Genomic DNA, 22694 nt, shown 5'->3' on the forward strand with positions numbered 1-22694 from the left:
TGTGTCTGGGCTATTTTGGTTATTTCCATTTTTCCGAGGGCCAGAGGAACGAAAGGTAACGCAGCAGCCCTGAGTGCCAGGGGCCGCTGGGGACCTGCAACTTTCTTCCATGGGGCAGCTCTGCCCAGGCCTCGAGGAAAGGTGAGGGGCAGCGACCTCGCTGCAGGGAGCTCTCCCTGCCCTGCCCAGCCCAGCCAGCAGTCCGGGGGGAAAAACCACCTTTCAGGAAAGCCTGAGTCAGGGAGAAACAGCTGATGTAAAAGCCGTATTAACAGATAGATTCTCCTCCCCTTCTGTGCTCCGGGGCCAAGAGCTCCAGGTGAGGAGCCCAGAGAGCTGGCAGGGAGGGGTGGCAAGAGCCCTTGGCCAAAGGGCCGGCGGGAAGGACGGAGAGCAGCAGAGGAGTGAGACCGGAGAGGGTCTTGTGCGGGCAGATCCCTCCTGGGCACGATCCCTACTGGGAACAGCGTCCCAGCAGCAACCAAGAGCAGCTTCAACACTGACCCGCTCACTGCACAACTCGGTAGGAGCCTGGGCGGCTCCGTGGCCGCCCCGCAGCTTCCGAGCGGCCTCCTCTGCTGCGCGAGGCGCCCAGCAGCAGCACGTCCAGCCTCCTGCAGGCCAGCCTGGCCGCAGGACACCGTGCTCTGCATCAGAACAGACCGGTGCCTCCCCCTGCCCCGAGCTGTCCCCGAAAGCCAGGCTGTCCTGGTTCTGCAACCAGGGCAGACCCAGAAAGGCACAGGTGGTGGGAGAAGTCTAGCCCAGGAGGCGAAGGCATCCTCCCAGCAGCAGCCGAAGACTCTTTCCAGACAGAGCCCCTGGAGAGAAAGAAAGAGAAAGAAAGAAAGAAAGAGAGAAGGGAGAGCCCCACGGTACCCGCTGCCCCACAGTACCTGTGTCTGTATCCTGTTGAGACCCCTGAACCACAGGATCTGCCCGCGCCGCAGCTCCATTTCAGCATGGTCGATCTCATCCACGTCTTCGGGCAGCTCCTCCTCTGGGATCTCCTCCTTGGTGATGCCATGCCCAGCTTCCTTCAGGAACTTCAGGTGGCTGGTTGGGACAGTGCAGATCAGCTGGGGAGAGGCAGGAGAGAGCAGCTCCTTAGCCCGTGGGCTACGGCAGCACAGAGCCCACCGCCAGCCTCGACCAAGGGGGAGCATCCCTGCAGCGAGCTGCCAGGGACTCAGCCAAGATGCCAGGATACAGCAGAGAGAAGCCAGCGCTGGACGTGCCCCACTGCAAGCAGGGTGGGAACGAGGAGGAGATTAGCAACCTCCTCTCCTTGCTGCTGGTGCGATACTGGGATGGAGCATCATCCCCTTCCAAAGCTGCCTTGAATAAATACTGGGGAGAACGAGGGCAGTGAGGCAGCGGGAAGGAGAGGCAGGCTGGGCTGCGAGCACGCTGCGGCACGGAGGCACGTGGCATGTTTCTCAGACTGGCTCTTACCTGGCCCCAGAGGAGCTCTCCCACTCCGATAAAAATACACCAGAACCACTGGCTCAGGGTGAGCCCGGAGCAGCTGAACGGCTTCCCACCAAACTCCACAATGATGATCTGCAGCACAGGAGAGAACTGGTCACGCACTGGGGAGCTCCAAGGGCTGCATGGCACAGCCACGGGACGACAAGGTCCCCTAGAGCGACACATCTTTCCCCTCCCTCCCCGGGATCATGAGAGGAGCAAGGACCTCACATCTAGGCTAGTAACTTTACAGGACACCAGAGGCACGCTGACTGGCCGGCCCTGGCATCTCCCAACACACTCTAGACCCCAATACTCAGGTTTTGTTTCACCAAGAAGCTGCTGGAGAAGAAAAAGGGGACAGGACAGAGCTGTGGGCAGTGACTGCAGCAGACACAGGTCCTGCCTGCGTCATGGTCCCTTCCCAGCCCCACCGTCTTATTCCCACACCGTTCCCGCAGCTTCACCTGAGCTGCAAATGTCCCCAGCACCACTGTGCAGAAGATGGGGTTGCGGTAGATGGACTCGAAGACGTTCCTTTCCCCGTGGATCTTGCGTGCATTGATCTCGTTGAACAACTGCATCATGACAAAGGTGTTGAAGACGATGGTGTAGTGCTCAGTGGGTGGGGAGTGGAGCGGGGCGTTTCGGCCACTGTCGATGTCAAAAAACTTCTCCCCTGAGCAGAGAAGGGGGTTTGGGGAAGGGATGAGGAAGGGCAGGGAAGAGAGGAGAAGATGAGATCCTGCTTCTTTTTTCTGCTCTGCACTGGTGGAGGTGGAATTAGGATCCCAGGCTCTTGCTGAAGATCCCTTGACCCAGCTGGAGTCCCCCACGTTAACCCCACTGAACCCTTATTTCCTTGAAAATGTTCAAAACCTGCTGCCCTGGCTCAAACTGTCTCTGCACCCAGGGAGGTCTTGAGCAGACCCACACCCTCAATGTAAATCCTCTCCCTTAACACCCCTCCGCTTCCCATCCATTATTAAATAAGCTCTGTCCTGGCCAACGTGGGGTCACCAAGAACAAGGGTCCCCGCCACCGGTGAGGAAAGGTGGCTCACGAGGCAGTGCTGGGACTCTGCCCCTTTCCTTTTCCCCCCACCGTTTCTCGGGGCCTCACAGCTCACCCGCAAAAAGCAGCGTGAAAATGATGGTTAGCTGGTACACCGCATGGCCCAGGATGTTCTTCATCATGGTGCGGGAGATGAGCGGTTTGTTGCGGCCGTATGGCTTGCGCAGCAGCAGGGATTCGGACGGGGGCTCCGTGGCCAGGGCTAAGGAGGCGAAGGTGTCCATGATCAGGTTCACCCACAGCATCTGGACAGCCTTGAGGGGAGAGTCCTGCAGAGAGGGGGAGAGAACACGTCACGCCACCAAAACCACCCTCTTTTCACTGTTTTGCAGGAGCCTTCGCTCTCCTCCTGCCGAGCCCAGCAGCCCCGTACCTGCGTGATGCAGGCGCCCGTGAAGGCCACGATGACGGCCACGACGTTAACGGTCAGCTGGAACTGCAGGAACTTGGAGATGCTGTCGTAGACGTTGCGTCCCCACATCACGGCCTTGACGATGCTGGTGAAATTATCATCCGTCAGGATGATGTCCGAAGCCTCCTTTGCCACGTCCGTGCCTGCGATGCCCTTGAGGACCGGGGAGAAAGCGATGGGGTGAGTCACGGAGCAAGCTCTGTGCTCGCTGTCCAGCCGGCTCCGCTTCTTCCCAGAAACAGCCCCAAGAGAAAAATCCACTGGAGCCAGAGGAAACAGTTTCAGTCCTGCGTTTGACAGCAAGCCCTGCTGCGGCTGCGCCAACGCACCCAGGAGAGCAGAGGCTCCAAAGCAGCAAAGCCTTCAAGGGACGGACACCAGCTTGGCTCCTCGACAGGGCTCTGTGTCAGCGCAGCTTTACAGCCGGTCGCTCTGAGCGCCCCAGGCAGGGGCCACAGCACAGCAAAGGTGGAAAATAACTCCTGAGTGCAGCCTCCTCCTTATGCCAGGGGACACAGGGATCCCTGGCTGGGCTTCTCTGCTGCGAGTGAGGGTTGGGACCCCCAAATGAGAGAGGGCTCTGCAGCCCAAAGCCCCGGCACCTTCCTGGTGCCTTCTGCCCCGTCCGGGCAAGCAGGGCTGCCTGCAGCCTCCCGGGAGTCACCTGCAGCATCCCAGAAGGACACAGCTTGCTCCGCAGGAGCTGGGCTCGCTGCGTTTCTCACCGCCGGCACACAGAGGCGCTCGCTTTGCAGTAATTAAATGCACCAAAGCGATGCCCGTAATGAGCCGGTTCCCTGGTTCTTTCCTGGAGAAGCTCTCCTGAGATTTGCAAGACCTGTCTCAGACGGGAACCCCCCGGCTGTTGCAGGGCATGAGCTTAGGAGGCAGCTGGACAGACGTCTCCCAAGTGCCGTTCGATCTCCGTGCTCTGGAGCCCCGAGGGCAGCCCAGCCCCGGTGCCTCACCCCCAGCAAAGCCCACACCTGCCCAGGGTCTGATCCTGCCCATGGGGGCAGAGAGCCCCCTGCACGGACCCCAAGAGAAGACGGACTACCTTCTGCTGTTCATCCCAAAGGCTCCAGAATTGACCTGGACATTTAACACCTTCCTAAAAACACCTACTCCCAAGAAATTTCTCATTTGCTCAAAGCTCCCTACATGGGCTCGCAGCTGACTCCTGCTCACGTACCTAAACTTAAAGAATTTACAGGAAACCTGTTAAAACGGACAGGTTTATTTTCTTGCTTATTTTGGACGTGGCAAAGAAAAGGAGCAAACCAGGAGATGAGAGTTCTTCACCACAAATAAACTCCCGAAGTCAGCATCAGCACCACGCTTGGAGCCTGGGCTGCCCGTTACGAGCCTGGGTGAAGAACTGCAGGGATAAACCCCGTCACGTTGAGCTGCTGGGCTCCCACGGCTCTCCTGGACCCCCCAGCTCAGAAACCAGGGTCCCTGCTCTGGGTGCTCTGCAAGCGCTGTGTCACCTGCAGCTTGACACGGTCCCTCCAGGTGGGACAGAGGAGCCCACCCCTAAGCCAGGCTCTCAGAGGATTGCTTCCCATCAATCTTTTGCTAACAGTCCTATAAAGCTCACGAGAATTAAATCAAACCTCCAAAGAAGGTTTCTTTTTTCTTTTTAAACCACCCTGTAGATTTGGAAAAGAGTTTCACTAGTCCAGAAATAATTTCAGTGTTGAGTATAACCAAGCGTGCCATTAGTTTCTCACCCCAGAGAGCAAGGGCCACCCCCGGGATAAACCCACCGCCCGTCCGTACCATGGCAAACCCAACATCAGCTTTCTTCAAAGCCGGGCCGTCGTTGGTCCCGTCCCCCGTCACGGCCACCACCTGCCTCTGCTCACCAACGGTGCTGTCGATAATTCCTGAAACGGAGACAAGCAGTTCAGAGAAAATAACCCCCAAGGGCCGGTTCCCAGCATGGATTATGCTGCAAAAGCATCTGGGCAGAGCAGGATGAGACACCCTGGTGAGGCAGCAGCTGGGGGAGCTGGCAGGCGCTCACCTTTCACAAGCGTGTGCTTATCTGTCGGGGAGGAGCGGGCCAGCACACGCAGCTTGGGCCAGATCTTATCCAGCTGCTCCTGTTCTACCTGCAGGACAAGGCATGCGTGAGAAAGGGAAGGGACCCCCCAGAAACCTTCTGCCCCGCCGGAGAGCAAACCCCAACCGGGACAGGACAGCACCTTCGCCTCCAAGCACCCAGGCACTGCGCTGGCTGAGGGTCCCGGCTGGCAGAGGGACCAGCCGCGTTTATCCAAGGAGAGGAGGAAAATCCCCGGGATTCCGGGGCTGTCGGAGAGGCCACCCACACCCACTGCAGGGCAGGACCCGGGGCTGCAATCCCACCTCTCCCTTCTCGTTGCGGATGAGCCGGTTGAACTCCTTCCCCTCCAGGCACAGGAAGTCCTCCCCTGGCAGCAGGATGCCACACTTGGTGGCGATGGCACGGGCGGTGTTGATGTTGTCCCCCGTCACCATCCGGACAGTGATCCCCGCACGCTGGCACTTCAGGATGGCATCCGGCACCTGGGGGACAGTGACAGAGTTGGGGGCGGGGGGGGACAGGCAGGGCAGGGTAGAGCGCTCGGATTTGGCACTGGGTGTCACGGAAGAGCCAGGCAGCTCCTCTCCCGTCCTCCCTAAAAGGATCTGGAAAGGGCCCCGGTGGGGTCACGGACCAGCAGCCACCTGCATCCACCTGCGGCTCAGCTCGGTGCTCACATTGGGGACGAGATGCTGAACCGAAAACTCGCCTGCACGTCCGGAGCAGCCCCCCCCAGCACAGCCAGCACGAGATCTCCCAGCCCCTGCCCCCAGGGGAAGGCAGCCTCACTGCCTCCCCCCCGGCACACCGCGGTGCTGGGCGCCAGGGCCCGGCCCGGCAATCCATCACGACGGGGGCATTTTGTCTGCCCCACCACTCTGGCAGCACGTTGCTGCTTTAATGGGTTTATCTATTATGGAGCGATGGGGGAAGAGGATATTAGTGAGAAATTAGCAAATTGAATCAACGGCCTCCAGAGCCGGTGCAGACAGGGCATCTGTAATGCAATTCCCAGACCCAGATACTTGAACATCTAATCAGGAAAGATGCAAGGCAGGAGCGCAGGGGCAAGCTCCGAAATGTAATCAAGAGGCAGGTATCAGAGGGCTGATTGCATTAGCCCAGCTGCCTGCCCGTCATCCCCGCAAGCTGCGAGGGAGGAACCAGCTGGATCAGCCCCGTCCCTCTCCAACACCCCTCCGTCACCCCTACCCGGTGTCTCCATACACCTTTCAACTGCAAGCGGAACCAGTCTGGCTTGTGCGCAGACCCCCGGTAGCAGCCGGGGGGGAAGGGTTGGGTGGCAGCAGCCTGCCACCAGGTCATTTTGTCCAGGTATGGAAGAGAAGTGCCGGCAGCAGGGAGCTGGTAGCGTGGGGCACTTCAGGGATGGATGCAGAGGAGCTGCTTGTGCTTTCGTGAGGGGCTCTGGTCCTGAGCAGCAGGGAAGGGGCTCCCGGCCCAGGAACGGGGCTGGGGTGGAGGACAGCCTGGGCAGAGCTGGGGTTCAGTACCTCTGGCCGCACAGGGTCCTCTATCCCAACCACGGCGATGCAGGTCAGGTCAGACAGGATCTCGTTCTCACTGTCCCAGTCTGGCTCGGCGTCGGCGGGGAAGTCACGGAAGGCCAGGCAGATGGTGCGCAGCCCGTGGCAGGCCATGGGCTCTATCACCTTCTTCACCATCTCATCCCGGTCCTTCACCTTGAACACCCGGGGGTCACCGTTCTTGTCCAGGATCCTGGTGCACCTAACACAGGATCGGGACGGAGGGTGAGGGAGACCGGTGGTGGCATGTGCTGCCGGCTCAGCGATCTGCTCCCCTTGTCACCCAGGTTCCCCATCTGCAGAACGGGGGCATCCCCCTTACCCGCAGCTCCCCACAGCTTTACCGAAGCCACCCTAAAAGAGTTAAACGCTTTGCATGGCAGCCCCTCCTGACAGTCACCTCCCTGCTCCACAGCGGCTGGGCACCCTTCACCCGCAGCCCCCCAAAACAGCTCCGCGGTGCATTGAGACCCTAAAGCCCACAGGACCGGAGAGGACCAGCGAGCGACGGAGGACGGTTACTTGCGGAGGATGATCTCTGAGGCTCCCTTGCTGTACATGCGGAAGCCGCCGTTGCCGTTCTTCAGCACCGTGCTCATGGACTTGCGCACCGAGTTGAACGTGTAGACCTTATAGAGCTTCTCCTCCGGCACCTCGTTCCGCACAGCCTGGTAATCCTGCTTCAGGTCCAGCACAAAACCCAGGAGGGCGCATTCAGTCTTGTTCCCCACTTGCCGGGGTAGCCCCCCTTCCTTCTCGGGTGGCTGGAGAGGAAAAAGGAAAGGAAAAGCAATGCCAAACCTGGGTACGGCAGGACGGGAGCTGCAGGGATGGCCAATGGTGGCAAGACCACAGGACACAAGGCTGTGGTTCTTCAACTCACCAGGATCTTGGATGTGTAGGCGGAGTTGATGGCGACACCGTTGACTATGAGGTCCAGGATCTTGGGCAGGATGGCTTCAGGGTCAGGGATCTGGCGGTAGTGGGTGTCCCCCACGTAGGCCTGCACCACGGTCATGCGGTTCATGGTGAGCGTGCCCGTCTTGTCCGAGCAGATGGCGGTGGCATTGCCCATGGTCTCACACGCATCCAGATGTCTCACGAGGTTGTTGTCCTTCATCATTTTCTGCAACAGGCACCGTGACCAAGAAGGTCAGAACCAAAAGCGTGAATTTCCCCATCATACTTCCAGCACTCCCGCTCCATCATGGTCTCACCTTCACGGAGTAGGCCAGGGAGATGGTGACTGCCAGTGGGAGCCCTTCAGGCACAGCCACCACCAAGACAGTGACACCGATGATGAAGAACTTAACAAAGTACTGGATGTAAATGGGGGTGCACTCCGCCAGCCAAGGACGCCCCTGCACCCCAAACGTGTCGATCACAAAGTACAGCACCAAGATGATGACTGTGATGGCCGACATGATCAGCCCTGGGGAAAGAAGCGGCAGAGCGGCAGGTGAGGGGGCGCAGGGGAAGGGGACAGCCCCTTCTCCCCGTGCCACTTCCAGCAAGAGCTCGGGGGTGACGGCTCGTGCCGGGTCCCCACCACTCACCCGCCTTCCCGATCTGGACTGCCAGGCGCGTGAGCTTCCCTTGCAGCACAGACTTCTCCTTCTTGGGCACCTTCACCTTCTTCTTCTCCTTCTCCTCATTTTCCACCCCTTCCTGGCTCTTCAGGGGCTGGATCTCTAAGGCCACACCATCCTGAGTTTTAGCTACAGCCCAGGGCAAAATAAGACACCACGTGTGAATAGGAGAGAGACCAGGAAAACCTGTAGGACACCACTGAGAAAGATGGTGGTGGGAGAGAGAGAAAACCCAGAACAAGAACCATTCCCAACAACACACGCATCCGAGCACACAGCAACCTCGTGTCCCAGGGCCCTGCCACCTCTCTACGGGGCAGTTTTTTGCCATCTACCTCAGCCCCACGGATAAAGGGTCCTCAGAGCTGACACTGGCGATCTGACCCCTGCACCGGTCACACCTCTACAGCAACGCTGCAAGAAACCCTCTGGCCAGGCTTTGGGGTGGAGGCAGGTCTCCTTTAGCCTCCTCTGCGGGCTGCTTTACACCCTGCAGCAGACGGGGAGCGCTTTGGGCTGACCCCAGAGAGGCTCCGTTCCCCCCCCCCCGGCCCCCCGATGAGCATCCCCACTCCCTCCCGGTGCCACCTCTGCAGTGCCCTGGGGGCAGCTCAGCAGGAACCACTTGCCAGGGCAGCGACTGAGGGGGTGAGATGGGGGGGGACGGTTAGAAATTCGGATGGAGATTGAAGAGGAGTGGTGAGCCAAGCTCCTTGAATCCCAGCCCTGAGCCATCCATCACGTTTTTAGGACCTGAGACAGCCAGGCTTTCAGTTGCTGTAATTGGTCTGGTCCAGCTGAAGGTCTGCACCAGGGAGACCCAGGTTAGCTGGAAGTTTTGGAGAGGGACAGGAAGAGGGTGGGATCCCCCCCGTCCCATCGGGGCTGGAGGAGCAGCAGCGGCCCCATAGCTGCCCGCAGACACCCCAGGACCTGTCCCCTCCCGGCTGCTGCTGCTCGATGGCTCAAGACACCCCGGAGCTCATGGCAGCTCCACATCGGACACCTCCATGGTTACAACAGACCCAACACGGACAAAACAAGCACCCGGACACAGTCTGACGGGAAGGAGGGAAACTCAAACTGCTGAGAGGAGAGAGAAAGAGAGAGAGAGAGGTGGAGAGAGAGGTGCAGAAATGGGCTTCCTCCACAGCCTGCAAAGAACAGTGTGAGAAACACTGGCGAGGAGACGCTCACGGAGTCGAGGCCATGGAAGGAGAGGGTGCAACCGCCGCGTTGGCCAGGCTCCGTGGGACATTTCACATCAAGAACAGCAGGAGGGGACCCACATCTCTCCCCCAGCCGTGCCCAAACACAAACCCTGCAAAGGGACGGCTTCTGATGGGCACAAGGGCTTCAGAGCCACCAGGTCACGGCTGCGGCTCACGTCAATGCGCATGAAGTTTGCCCTGAGAAAGGGATGCTCTGCCAATGGTCCAGGCTGTTGGAAGAGCCCTGTCCTCCCTGCACAAAGTCTTTGCCCCACGCAGGGACAACGTGGCCACAGGGGAAGCCGGCCAGCCGCATCCCAGCTACGCACAGCCCCGTGGTGGGGTGCCCGAGGGCACTGCAATGCCGTGCCGGGGCCACTGGCTGCGGGACCGTTGCACCCTCTCCCAGGACAACGAGGCGAGAGTCCCGCCGGAGCAGCAAAGAGCACAGACTGATGAGAAGAAGGAAGGAAGGAAGGAGGAATGCTCAGTAGTTAGTGTGGTGCTGGTTCAAAGGATGGAGAGGCTGGTTACCTTTGTTGCGATTTTCAGGGGCTCCGGTTTTTTTACCTGTTCAAAGAGAGAAAGGGTGGAGGGCTGAGCACATGGACTCACGTTCACCATCTGGCTGGTGGGACAGCCCTGCTCCGAGGGGCCACGCACCGCTCCAGCGGCGTCCGTGCGCAGAACTCAGCACCCTGTGGTCACCCTCCAGATACCACGTGTGCCTTGGTCCACAGCTCACGGCTCCGGGACAGCTCCGGAGCTCCCTGGCTCCCCCAGGCACCCTGTCCCCAAGGCTTCAGACTCCCCCACCTGCAAAGCACCCGCTACAAGCCCTGTCAGTGCTTCAAAGGGTGCCAGCGGTGTCTCAGACCTTCGGGGAGCAGAAACCATACGGCAGAGCTTGACCTCCGTGCAGCACGTGCCCAGCACCGCTGCTCCCGACCTCCCGCTGCCGTCGGGTGCGAGCAGATGTGCCTGTGAGGCACAGACTTGTCCCCCACTGTGGGCAGCACTACACCCATAGTGGGGGGCTCTGCACCCCATATCTGCGGTGGGCAAGGTCTGCACGAGGGGGTCCCCAACGTACCTCCACAACGCGGGCTGCTGCAGTCTAAATAAGCCTTGAGCGATAAGGGGTTTACGCACCTTCCCCCCGTCATCCCCCAGCACCGTGGTGGGGGTGAGCTGGTGAAGCCCCCCGCCCCACCTTGCTCCCAAATCGAGGGCGGCAAGGCACAGAGCTGGGTTTGCTGTGGGGGCTGAGTGACAGAGCTTGAAGGCTGGTAAAAACCGAGCACCGTACCTGGGTGCCTGGCGAGCTGCTGCTCAGCTCCAACAGCCGTGCTGTTCCTACGCCTCACCCCATGCTCCCACCTCCACGCTGGCAGCTAAACCCCAAGAGCCCCACAGCCACCCAGCCCCAGCGACGCGAGCCAGCCGCCCGCCCTGGCTGAGCGGAGCTGGAGAAACCCAGCGCAGATGCGGCCCAGAGCCGAAACGACTGCCAGAAGAGCCCCGGCCAGCCTCTCCCCGCCTGGCATCACCTCCCGGGAAGGGCTCCCCGGCGCAGGGACCAGCCGGCAGCTCCCCCCTGCCAGCTCCCTGCACCTCACAGCTGCTCCCAGTGAGCCCAGACCCGCTGAACAGGGCTGCGGGGACACGGGGCAGAGCAGGAGCTTCCCAAGCCTGGCTTGTACTGATGCTGGTTTTAAAGCTGGTATTGGAGCCGGCACAGCGCAGGGGAATAGGCAGCAAGGTGCGAGAGCTGAGGCAGGAAAGCGTTCGAGTCCCAGCATGAGCAGGAACACCTCACCCTGGCTGCTCTCCTACCCTCCACCCCTCAGCACACGACCCCTCCTCTCCCTCCTGCCATCCTCTGCGCCTCGTCTCCATCCCCAGGGAGCTCAGGGAACACCAGCAGAGACCTTCAGCAAAGTCCTCAAGGTTCTGGATGGGCTACTAACATCCTGCAGACAACCAGGACTCACCTTCCCACCACGGAGCGGGCAATGAGCACAATGAGCACTGCAGGGCATCGCGCTCAGCCGCTTTTCCCTCTGAGCCTTGACCGCCCCCCCCCCTCGGTAACTCCAGGCTGCAGCCGGCTGGAGCAGAGCTTTTGAAGCGTGTCCGAAAGAGCTGAGGGGTGGGTGCACAGGGGCTTTCCTCAGGCAGCATGATCCCCACCCTGCGGGCGAAGGGGCAGCAGGGAGGGTTCCCCCCCCGCCGCCTTGACAGCTCACCGTACCTGCCTTGGTCATGGGCACTAACACACAGCCGCGTCCCACGGATGTGGGTGCAGCTTGTTGCACACCGGTGGATGCTTCCCAGGAAAGGGAGAAAGGCAAAAGGAGGCAAAAAGTAGGTTCAGTGGATCTCCTCACCTTTCTTCACCTTCTTTTCCTCGTCTCCTTCTCCCGCACCCAAGAGAGTGAAGATGATTCCTGTCTGGGAGTTGATACCCACAGCAGTCACCACCATCCTGCCGGAGCCCTCCATCACGTGGGTACCTGGCACAGCAGGAAGGGCACGGTGAGACAGGACACTGGCACGCAGTTCCCATTTCTTCCCCAACACCAGGACACGGGACCTGGGAGCAACCATCTCTCCCATCATGGCACAAATCCATCCCAGCCCTGCACCCACCACGGGATCCTCACCCGACAGCAGCATGGGGTCTTTATCCAGCGATTTCTTGACTTGGTCTGACTCCCCAGTCAGCGAGCTCTCATCTATCTTCAGGTCATTGCCCTGGATCAGGATCCCGTCTGCTGGCAAGAGATCTCCTAGGAGAGGAGCAGAGAGGGGGGTCAGCCCCAGCCCGGGCAGCTGCAGCTCACCCCTGCCTGCCCCAGCCCAGGAGGAGGCTTCATGTGTCAGCAGAAGGACTCAAAACTCAGTCTCAGACCAAATCTAGTGGGAGAAGCAGCAGCAGATGGGTATTATAAGACAGGTGGGTATTATAAGATGATATCCAATAGCTCCAAAATCTTCACTCATGTACGAAAGTGTTCGTTGTGAGGACTTTTGGGTAATCAGACAGCGCTTCCCCCATCTGGTTTTACAGAATTAACACCACATCCTTCCCAAAGCCTCCTGATACATCCAAACCATTACACAATCCTGTCATCTACCTGCCGAGGAAGGAAAAAACATGAACACCACGTTGGACCAATCTCCTTCCTGACAGGAGCTGCATGGGATGAGCGTACCCCCCAGTAAACAAGGAGCAGGACCTAGTTTAGCTCAAGGGCAACATCTCTTTGCTAAGGAGATGTTCACCAACAAGGACACAGTTGTGAAAATGAATCATTTTTGAGACCAGCAGATCGCTAAAGCAACCCAAAGCTGTGTGCAGAGCCTGGCTTAGCTCTGCCAGCTCAGCTGCAGGCTGGCAAGCAGCAAGGTGAGCAGAGCTCCATCACCTGCACGGGAGCATCTCCCACCACTCCCGGCCACGGGATGCAGCAAAACAGAGTAACTGGAGGGGCCACGCTTCCCCTCAAGGCAAAAGGGGAGAGGAGGCACCACCAGGCTCCCATGCAGAGGGACAGAGGCCAGCCACCGCCACCTCCACTCACCGTACTTGATCTGTGCGATGTCTCCCACCACGATCTCGGCCACTGGGATCTGAATCACCTGCCCTTTGCGGATGACCGTGAACTTCTGCTCCTGCTCGATGCGGCTCTGGAGGCCCCGGAATTGCTTCTCCTTGCTCCAGTCATTGAAAGCGGTCACCAGTACCACGATGATCACCGAAAACAAGATAGCCGCCCCCTCGATCCAGCCAGCCTGCGACTCGCCCTCATCCTCCACGCCACCCGCCGACTGGCCACACACTGCGGTCGGACAGAGGAAACTCGTTTGTACAATGAGACACCCAAGTAACATGTGCAGAGCAGAGCCTGGAAGACAGCTGCTCCTCCCTGAGCTGGTCCAAGGGCTTCCCCTGCTCTCAGAAGAGGGTTTTTACATCCCTGGAGGCATTTGTTGGGTTGGGTTTTCCCCCCCTCTTTTTTTTCACTTTTCATTTTTGGCAGAGGTTGGGCTGAGAGAGCCTGGGTGGGAGCTGGGACAACTGGCTTCTATTTCCAGCTGTAGCACCCAGCCCTCCCTCTGCTGCGTGACCCTCGAGTGAGTCACCATCTCCCTGCATCTCCAGATCCCTGCCCCTGCTCCACTCCAACAACACCAGAGCCAGGGACAGGGAGCGGACACTCGCCCAACGCCGGTGCTGAGCCACACGTGGGGTATCACGGCTGGAGAGAGCACGCCCTGGTTGGGGGAGGTACCAGGGACATGCTCAAACCAAAAGAGAAGCCCCACAGGACTTGGGAAGCCACCAGACCAGATGGACCACTTGGTCTTTGAGCATCTTTCGGGGGAGCAGCAAGGAGCAGCTCTGAGCCATGCCGTGGTGCCAGCTGCACCCAGACACGTCCATCAGTGCAGGTCCCTGGACATGGATAGGACCGTGCCAAGGACCCCAAGAACAGGGAGAAGCCACCACTTAAAGGGTGAGCAGAAATAACTCCATCTGCACCGGGGTGGAGGGACCCACGGGGTGACCTTCCAGAGACAGCACCCATCCCAAAGCCCGGCTCCTCCGTGGCTGGGCACAGCAGCTCACATGGGTCCCCCGTCCAGCACCCCACTGTGCCGCGGGGACCCCAGGGACTCACGTTCATTGTCACCGCCTGGAGGGTGGTAGAAGGACAGGCCCAGGGAGATTATGGCTGCGATTTCCAAGATGATCAGCGTGACGTCCTGGAGCGCCTCCCACACTAACTGCAGGAACGTCTTGGCCTTTTTGGGAGGAATGAAGTTCTGGCCGAAGACCTGCCGCCTCTTCTCCAGGTCGGTCGGGTTCCCGGACAGGCCTGGAGAAGGGAGAGAAGGAGATGAGGGCAAACCCCACCGCCACCCCCACCAGCACCGGTGGGACCCCCTCAAGGAGCAGCTCCCTGCCTGCATGTGGGGGGCACGGGGTGCAGGCAGGGGGGGAGCCAAGGCAGGGCTCTGCTCCTGTCACCCACGGGGCAGGTGACATCCAGCCGGTGGGACAGGACGCTGCCGGAGCCACGGGGCAGGAGAGCGCAGGGGGGGCCGGGGCGAGCAGGCCGAGCCGCCTCTCCCCAGTGCTGCAGCCTCCCGAAGCGCCCGAGTGCCAGTTAATGCCAGTTGGCACTGGCCGGCTTGTTTACATGCTGCATCAAATTAGCCGTAAATCTGGCACCGCGAGCGGCGCTCGGAGCTGTCGGAGCCACCTGATCCCTCTTCTCCTGCCAGCTTGGAGGAGCAGCCGCCGCAGAGAGCGACTCGGCGCAGCAGGACCGTCTCTGAGCTCGGCCGAGCCCCGCAGACGCCTCACGGCCGCAGAGGCTGGGGCAGCATGGCCGGGCCAGCTCCCGCGAGGAGGTGGTGGAGGAGACGCAGGGTGGCTTCTGCTGAACGAGGGGTGGTGGGAGCGAGGAAGGGGGCAGGTCAGCCCCGAGCCGGGCTGCTGCTCCCCTCCGGCTGCACGCAGCACCCCCGCAGAAAGGGGAGCCCGGAGGCCCGCGGCACAGCAGCCGGCACAGCCCTCCCGCCCCAGGCGGGGGCCCGGAATGGCAGATGGCGATTTGCCCCACTGCCTCCCCAGTCATCCCCTGCGTTAGGGCCGCTAAAAAGCTGATGGGGACCAAGGCAAGGACAGCCTCCCCTGCCCAGCACCACCTTAACCGAGCCCTGCGCTGAGCCCCCCCTGCTCTCCACCTTAAGATGGCCTGTGGGGCTGCTGCCAGCTCCCGAGATGCACCGGGCAGGCGGCTGTAACGGGCAGGCGGCTGTAACGGGCAGGCGGCTGTAACGCCCGGCCCCGGACACCCCTGGTGCCTGGAGCAGCCTGGCAGCGATGCCCTCCCGGGGGGCACCCAGCCCTCCCACTCAGGGGACACCTCTCCACCAGCTCCACTGCATCCCAGCCGGGAGGAAGCAGCAGGATGAATCCCATTCCCCCTCCCACGCACCCCCCCTTTCTGCTGTGACTACACCCCACGGCTGCAGGGAGGGGACACGCTGGCAGAGCGGCCCGGGCGTCCCACCCAGCCGTGACGGGGCAGCAGGATCCTGGGATCTCCCGGCCCCGACAACCTCCCCAAGCCCAACCCATGCAGGAACGCTTCCCGCCCAACGTCTCCGGCAGGACGCATGGAAAATATGGCTAACCGCCGCGGTTTGACTCATGCCGGTGCCAGGGCCGGAGAGGCATGGCGTGTGCCGCAGGCAGGCGTGCCGGACACACACGCGCTCCTGCACAAGGATGAAGGATGCTGCCACGGGGCACGGGAGGCTGCACACGTGGCTCCTCCAAAGCCCATGTCTCACCCACGGGCAAGTCCCTAGAGCTGCCCCCCACCCTCCTGGGGCAATTGGGGAAGGAGGGAGCTTTCAATTCATCTGTGCTGACACGGGGAGGAGGGTTGCAGAGAGCAGAAGCCGTGGGCAGGGACCCCAGACACGCACCACGGGTCCGGGCTGCCCGCAAACCTCTCCTGGCCGGGACCAGTGCAGGGCTTTGGGGGGGGGGAAGCGATTAGTGGTGGAGTGGATTAGAAATTTTGGATGGAGGCCACAAGCAGCAGCAGGAGAACAAAACCCTGCGCAGTCACCGGTCCCTGATTAGAGGGGAGGCACTGTAGCCCGGGAAAGCTGCTTTTGGGTAGCAAAGCCTTTGTGCAAGGAGCCCCCAAGGCAGGTTCCCAGCCCCGGCTCAGGAAGGAGGCGGCAGCCCCAGGAGCCGCAGCTGCCAGCGGGTGAGTCAGGGCGGTGTTTGCTGACACTCGTCACCCAGGGGAGACCAGGAAGGGAGACGCTGTAATCCGTGACTCACCGCAGCCGCCTTGTGCTTCGCCACCACCGCTCCGCTCCCCTTCCCACCGACCCGGGGACGGGGCTGATGGAGAAGGAAAGCCAGCGCCCGGCAGCGAGCCACCCCATCACCAAGCCCCTTTAGGAGCAGCCCTCCGACACCGTTTAGGGCCAGAGGAGCAGGTCCCAGCAGACTCCCACCCCGATGCTGGAGAGACCCTCGCTGCAGAGAGATCCCACCCTATGAGAACAAACCACCCACGGGCCCCCCGGGGGTGAAGCCAAGCCCTCGGGGGATTCCCCGGGCGGGCTCTGCTGTGCCTGTGACACCCAGGAAAAGCACAGAGCCACGTGCTCCCTGCCTGCATGTGCGGGAGCTGCGCACCATCCCAGCAGGATAACGAGCAGAGGGATAACGAGCACAGGGCTGGGCACAGCCATCTGCACGGGGTTGCCTATTGCAACGCAGAGCTGGGACGTGCACCCCGTGCCCCATCTCGTGCCCGTGGATCCAGAGAAATTCCCGGGCTTTGGCTGGGCAGCGCCAGCTCGGGAGGGGTGTGCAGGCAGAGGGGGGGCTCAGGGTCAAGTCTGAGTCAGCCCCAGCTCTCCGCAAAGGCCTTCCCAGAGGGAAATAGCCCCACACCGCACGTGCCAACACACAGCCGGCATTCCCCAGATTGTATATCTGTCACTAAACCTCGGCCAGGCTGCCTTGGGCTTTTGCTCTTCCTAAAAGTCCCAGCTTGTAGAAAATAACCTTTCTTTGCTCTCTGTGCTCAACAGGACGGGGTTTGGGACAGGCAAAGCTCACCTCCAGAGCAGGGGGGTGAGGCAGGGATATGCTGGGGGCACGAGATACAGCAGCACTCGGGATCGAAGCTCAGCCCTTCGCCTCACCCTCAGCAAGAGCCGACGGGCCAAGGCAGAGCCTTTCGGGTTCACTTCCCCCCCCTCCCCTCCCACCCCCAAAGGAGCGTGCTCCCAGTTTGGCAGGGCCAAACACATTGTTTTGCGACCTGGACTTGGTATTTCCACCGGGACTCCCCCCCTTCTCTAATGACATCCCGATATTGTCTCCCCTTCCCGGTCCCACTCACAGCTGGGAAACACGCTAATCCCCAGCTTACGGCACTAATAATAACCCGCAGGTTTTCAGAGCCGAGGCACAGCCACGTCCCCCATCCCACACAGCCACCGCGGGGCTGCATCCTGCCCGTGCTGCTCCCAGCCCCAGGTAAACCCTCGGCGCTGTAAGCAAGGGGTCTCTCCCCCGTCCCCCTTTTAATGCCAAGGAAGGGGTGCATCGCCGTGCAAAGGCACCCACTGCCAACCCACGCCGGGAGCACCCGGTGCCTACCCCTTGATATGGGGGGCCCCAAAAGGCCAGCCCAGACCGTGGCGAGGAGAGGTGACGTCCTTCCACCAAAGCCTCCCAGAAGTGACCTGTCACCCGCAGGAAAGCATCAATGCCACCGCTCAAACCTGTGATGCTCAGAAGCACCCAACCAGGTTTTACGCTCCCACAGCCGCTCAAGAAGCCGTACAGACCAGGGGCAGACCTGGGTGCACCTCCCCGTCCCCAGCAGCAATCCTCTTTGGGGGTGCGTTGCCTGTCCCTTGGCTGAGACACTGACACCCTGAGATGCCACAACCCCGCAACCGAGCTCCGCACAGCCCGGCCACCTCCCCGGGCACACTCCAACCTTTACACTCTCCTTCACCCGCACCCCACGCAGCCCTGCCGTTAGCACTGTAAATTATTAAACAGGGGAAAGGCTGGCGCTGACCTACGGGGCAGCGGCTGGGCTGCTGAGAGGAGCCCCCCACGCCCCTCTTAAGCCCCACCAGCTCCTCACCCCTGCCCGCATCCCGCCTCCGCTCCATCCTCCCAGGGGATGCGGGGCTCCGGGCTACGCCTCGGGGAACCCCCAGGGAAGATGCTTTTCTTTCTTTTTCCTCCTTCTCTACCTTAAATGATGATCTTATTGAGACACAGAACCCATCCCGCAAGGCTGGCGATGGACGATGCCTGGTGCAGTGGGACCACGCTTTGAGCTCAGCCACCAGAGTTACTGGAGCCACGAGCTCGAACCTCACGTGGCTCCAGCCCAGAGGCACCGGCCGGACCCGAGCACTCAGCCCCACCTTGCAGACCACAGGATGGCCGCTTACCTTCAACTGGCGACGTCTTCAACCTCTTGCAGATGTTCTGCACGCCACCATAGGAGTCATTGAGCCGGGCGACCGCCTCGGCACTCCTTAGCTCCATGAGGTTCCTGAGCTCCACCACGGAGCAACCAAAGTCCCCCTCATGGTTGCCTTCAGCAACCGAGTTCCCGGGGTGGTGGTCGGCCACGTTGTTCGTCATCTTGCCGGCGCAGTGGCGGCAACGCCGGCTTGCGGCTCCTGCAACGCCCTCCCTCGAGGGTCCGGCGGGGGGATGCTCAGCACGGCCCCTTCCCTGGGGGCTGCCCGGTGAAGCGGGTGCCTCTAACCGAGCCCAACTTCTCCAGATAAAGGTGTAAACAGGATGTGCATGTTACCGCGGAGGCGACCTTAGCAACGACCAGCGTGCATCTCCCGCAGAAGGAGGAGGGCTCCCTGGATACCACAGCAACTGGAGCTGCAAAAACAAGGATGGGAAACAAAAATATCGGCATTAGGAGACCTACTAATAAATGCACGCGCCCCACGGGACGGGCGAGAGGGAGCAATGGTACCCGAGGGTGGGCACCCCCCAGAAATAACACGGTTTGCTCACCCGGCCCTGGGGATTAGCACAATTTGACCAAAAAAACCTGGAGGAGCAGAAGTTGATCTCGGAGGGAGCTCAGACGGGCTCGGCACTGACCGGGGCGTTTCACGGGCTCTCGGCCACGCCACAGGGAAAACCGGCGGCAGCACGCGGGGCCAGGCAGGAAGGGCGCCCAGGTGGTTCTTTGCTCAACCCCCAGCTGCCCGGCCCAGAAAAATGCTCCCATTCAGTTTAGTTTAAAAATACCTCTCGGCAGTGGAAAACAGCTGCTTCCTCCGCAGGCTGCCGTCCCGGGGCGGGAGCGCCGGCTTACCGCACTGCCAGCAGGTAAGCAAAAGCGTTTCGCCAAGCTAGCCAGCACCGACGGAAAGGGGCTCGCAGCACCCACCGGGCTTTTAATCAGCTGAGAGACTCGGCAGGAACCTGAGAAGCTACTAAAACCCACATGCTTCTCTAAAATGAAGAGGCTTTTGCATTAATGATCCTTTCAGGACGTGTCTTGGGACATTCTCCTTGCAAGCTCTCGCGCCGTCCCCACGAAGGCGGCGAGCGGGCTCTCAGCCTCGGCTCTCGAAGCCCAAACTGCTGTCAGCCAGGTTACACCCCAGCCCTGCCAGCGAGGGCAGGCAAGCCCCAAAACCGCTTCAACCAGCAAGACCCGAGCGCTGCGGCCAGGCAGGGACCGCCAGCATCCCACAGCTCCCCCCTTCCCCGAGGGTTTGGGGTCTGGGGTGCCCCACCAGCATCCCGGGTGGAGAGGATGGGTGCTGGGCACAGCTAGGGACACAGAGAGAAAGACCTTCTCTCACCCAAGGCGCCATCCGGCTCTGCTCCCGAGCTCAGCCGCCAGCAGCGATGCCCCCAGACACCCCTCCAGCACCATGGAGGCAAAAAGCCTGCAAAAGAGGCTTTTTATGGAGAGAAAATAAAGCCTGTCCTGGAGCAATATAAATGAGTAACAGCAGGGGAATGGCCACTAAGGCAGCATCAGCACTGAGACAGAAGCCCAGAGGTGGCAGAGCAAGCGGCCAGAGAAGCCAAACGGCTGGGTGAGAACGGGAGGAAGGAGGGAAAGTGCCCGTTGCTGCTTCCCAGGACGCATCAGCCCCCGCAAACCCAACAGACGGGCTCCAGACCATCACGGGGCTGTCCCAGCATCACCCCACAGCAAATGACCCCAATTCCAGCCCTGGTCATGCCAGCTTTGCAGCTCCTGGGGCAGCAAGACCCCCAAAAAGCAAACCAGCCCTCCCTGCACACCCGACCCAGGGCCTGGCCCTGCCAGCAGCTCCCCTTGCACCAGCAATGCCCATGGCGGCTGCCGGTGTTATCAGGAGGCAGCAGGCACCAACCGAACCTCAGGGATGCCACCGCCGTGGGAAGGTCCCGTCCACCAGCCACAGCCAGCGAAGGGCTGGGGAGCACAGGGACGTGTTCCCCCCGCAGCACTGCTGCGGCTCCAGGGGCACCCAAACACGCACCCTGGGGACAGAACTTTGCCGCTGCCCCATAAAGCGCCAGCTGGGGCACCAGCATCCCTGCCCCAGCATCCCTGCCTGTGTCCAGCCCGGTCACCCCACAGCTCCTCGGGGAGCTGAGCTCATCTATCATTTAAAGGCATGAAAGGTGCCGGCAGCGGGAGGTAGGAGCTGGCAGGTCCAATTAAGCAGAATCCTGCTGATTAAGAGGAAAGAAAAAAAGATAATTCTCCCCACCTCAACACATTAATTTTTTCCTCTTTCATGGCAACTAACATCTTCTGAGGAGAGCTCAGAGGTTAAGAGAAAGATAGTTAATTAATACTGTAACGGCTTAGTCCATAATTACCCCGAAGGAGCCCACGGGGCACAGATCATCACCAGCCCGTGCCCAGCCACCAGCAGCACTGGCCCCAGGGACTCGCTCCATCGGTCAAGAAGAAAGGAGGGACCGCGGCAGGGGAAGGCTCCTGCCGTCTGCTTTGAGCATCCTCCTCCAGCCCCAGTTTGGGGTGGGAGCCCCATTCCTGGCTCATCTCCGCCCCATCCCACCGGCACAGGACAGGCTCCCTGGCCAGGCTGGGAAGGATCCGTCCCAGGCAAGCAGAGAGCTGCGTTCAGGCTTCCCTAACAGTTAATGCTCTAACGAGCTCCTAATGACTCCAGCAGCATTCAGCAGGCTGTCCCCAACTCTAATAATTCGTTCCCAGAACCCGCAGGCTCTGGCAAGGAAGAAGTGCTCCCCGAGGGTCCCCCCGGCACGCAGGGCAAGAAAACAGCCCAGGTGGGAAAGCCGGAGCCCGACTGCCCAGCCCTGTGCGGGAACTGGCTGCACAGGACCCCCGAGCTGCGGCACCTCCTAAATAGCGTCCCGGAGCAGGACGAGCCACAGAGGAGTTTGGGGGTGACAGTGGCGAAGGACGCGGACCCTCTCAACCTGCGGGCCAGGGCGTGAGCAACGGCAAGGAGCGTGCACGCTCCGGGAAGGAGGGAGCGGCTGGCGAGGAGCGGTGAAGCCGATGCGGTGCTGCAGACAAACCTGCCCAGAATAATAAACGGCTGCATTACACCTCCGTCCTGTCTGGGGCGGGCGGCCGCAGGCCAGCACCGGAGCCGGAGCAGCCCTCTGCATCTGCCCGCCCTGGGCAGCGGAGCGGCCGCTGGCACAAGGAGAGGAACCCGCTGGCTTTTAAGCACGGGGGAGAGGAAAGTGGGCTGCTCAGATGGACAAGAAAAAAAAATTTAAAAAAAAATCAGCTGGACGTGTCATACGTGACACCTTCAGCCAAGCCATGAGCGGTCTCGCTGCGATGCCGGTGGCACTGGGCAAGAGGACCAATCCTCCCTGCTCAGCTCAGCACACTCGGACCGGACCCCGGCAGGCAGACGTGAGCACCGCCCCGGCAGATGACCAGAGATGGAACAAGCCCTGCCCAAGCTCAGGTGGTGGGTTTGGTTTTTTTTTTTAACCCAAGAAGGAATGGGAAATCCACATCCCAGTTCAGCTCCCCCTGCATCTCGCTCCAGCCTGGACATCTCCCACCGTCCGGGGCAGAAAGCACCATGTCGAGGAAAAGCAACACCGGCCGCTGCCTGCCCTGCTCAGAGCCACAAACCCCGCCGGGCTGGCAGGGCAGCTCGGCCAGGCAGGATCAGGCCCATCGAGCAAAGCTCAGGCCATTCAGATCGAAGTTTATCACGTTCCCCGAGCGCCTGCGCAGCTGCACTGGTACAGGGGCCGCCCGCACCCCAGCCCCGCACGCTGCCCCTCGCCTGGGGACCATCCTGCCCCTTGGGCAGCACCCGCCGGGGTTCGTCTCCTCTCCCACCTTGGGGATGGGGTATTGGAAACACTTGGCTGCTGCAGGTTGCCATGGCAAACTCAATGTAAAGCTGTCAGGGATGCTGTTTATGTTGCCAAGCGGGGAGGAAAAAGAAAAGAAAAAAAAACCCAACACCAAACCAAAACCAAACCCACAAACCCCTGAAATTACCCTTCTTGGCCTGTGTTTAAGAATTTTCTCTTTGGAAATTAAAAGCTGAGCTCCATCCCCAGCAGAGAGGCTGTGCTGAGTCCCGGAGCACAGCCACACTGGACAGACCCACTCTCCAGACAAACACACGGGCTCCAAAAGCCAAAGCAGCCAATTAAAGCAGAAAAATGGGCTTTTCACTGCCGGCTCACTGGGAAGCGTCCTGGGAGAGACTGTGCAGCTCTCCCAGCTCTCC

The 22694-nt window shown here is 60.8% G+C and overlaps 1 protein-coding gene across 7 annotated transcripts in view; it reads right to left on the reverse strand.

Moving 5' to 3' along the window:
- ATP2B4 (ATPase plasma membrane Ca2+ transporting 4) overlaps positions 1-22694 on the reverse strand; it is a 52874-nt gene that overhangs the window by 12177 nt on the left and 18003 nt on the right. For all 7 annotated transcript variants that reach the window (XM_054803634.1, XM_054803628.1, XM_054803635.1 and 4 more), the window contains exons 2-20: positions 18405-18855; positions 14063-14260; positions 12962-13219; positions 12041-12166; positions 11765-11890; positions 9909-9944; positions 8131-8292; positions 7792-8006; positions 7458-7700; positions 7097-7338; positions 6542-6776; positions 5330-5509; positions 4986-5073; positions 4739-4845; positions 2918-3109; positions 2600-2813; positions 1938-2149; positions 1456-1563; positions 897-1079 (exon numbers count right to left, since the gene is read on the reverse strand). In XM_054803634.1, the coding sequence (XP_054659609.1) occupies positions 897-1079; positions 1456-1563; positions 1938-2149; positions 2600-2813; positions 2918-3109; positions 4739-4845; positions 4986-5073; positions 5330-5509; positions 6542-6776; positions 7097-7338; positions 7458-7700; positions 7792-8006; positions 8131-8292; positions 9909-9944; positions 11765-11890; positions 12041-12166; positions 12962-13219; positions 14063-14260; positions 18405-18600 (3321 nt within the window). In that variant the 5' untranslated portion in view covers positions 18601-18855. The remainder of the gene's footprint in view (positions 1-896; positions 1080-1455; positions 1564-1937; positions 2150-2599; positions 2814-2917; positions 3110-4738; positions 4846-4985; positions 5074-5329; positions 5510-6541; positions 6777-7096; positions 7339-7457; positions 7701-7791; positions 8007-8130; positions 8293-9908; positions 9945-11764; positions 11891-12040; positions 12167-12961; positions 13220-14062; positions 14261-18404; positions 18856-22694) is intronic.

This window comes from Grus americana, chromosome 25 (assembly GCF_028858705.1).
Source record: "Grus americana isolate bGruAme1 chromosome 25, bGruAme1.mat, whole genome shotgun sequence".
Lineage (NCBI taxonomy): Eukaryota > Metazoa > Chordata > Aves > Gruiformes > Gruidae > Grus > Grus americana.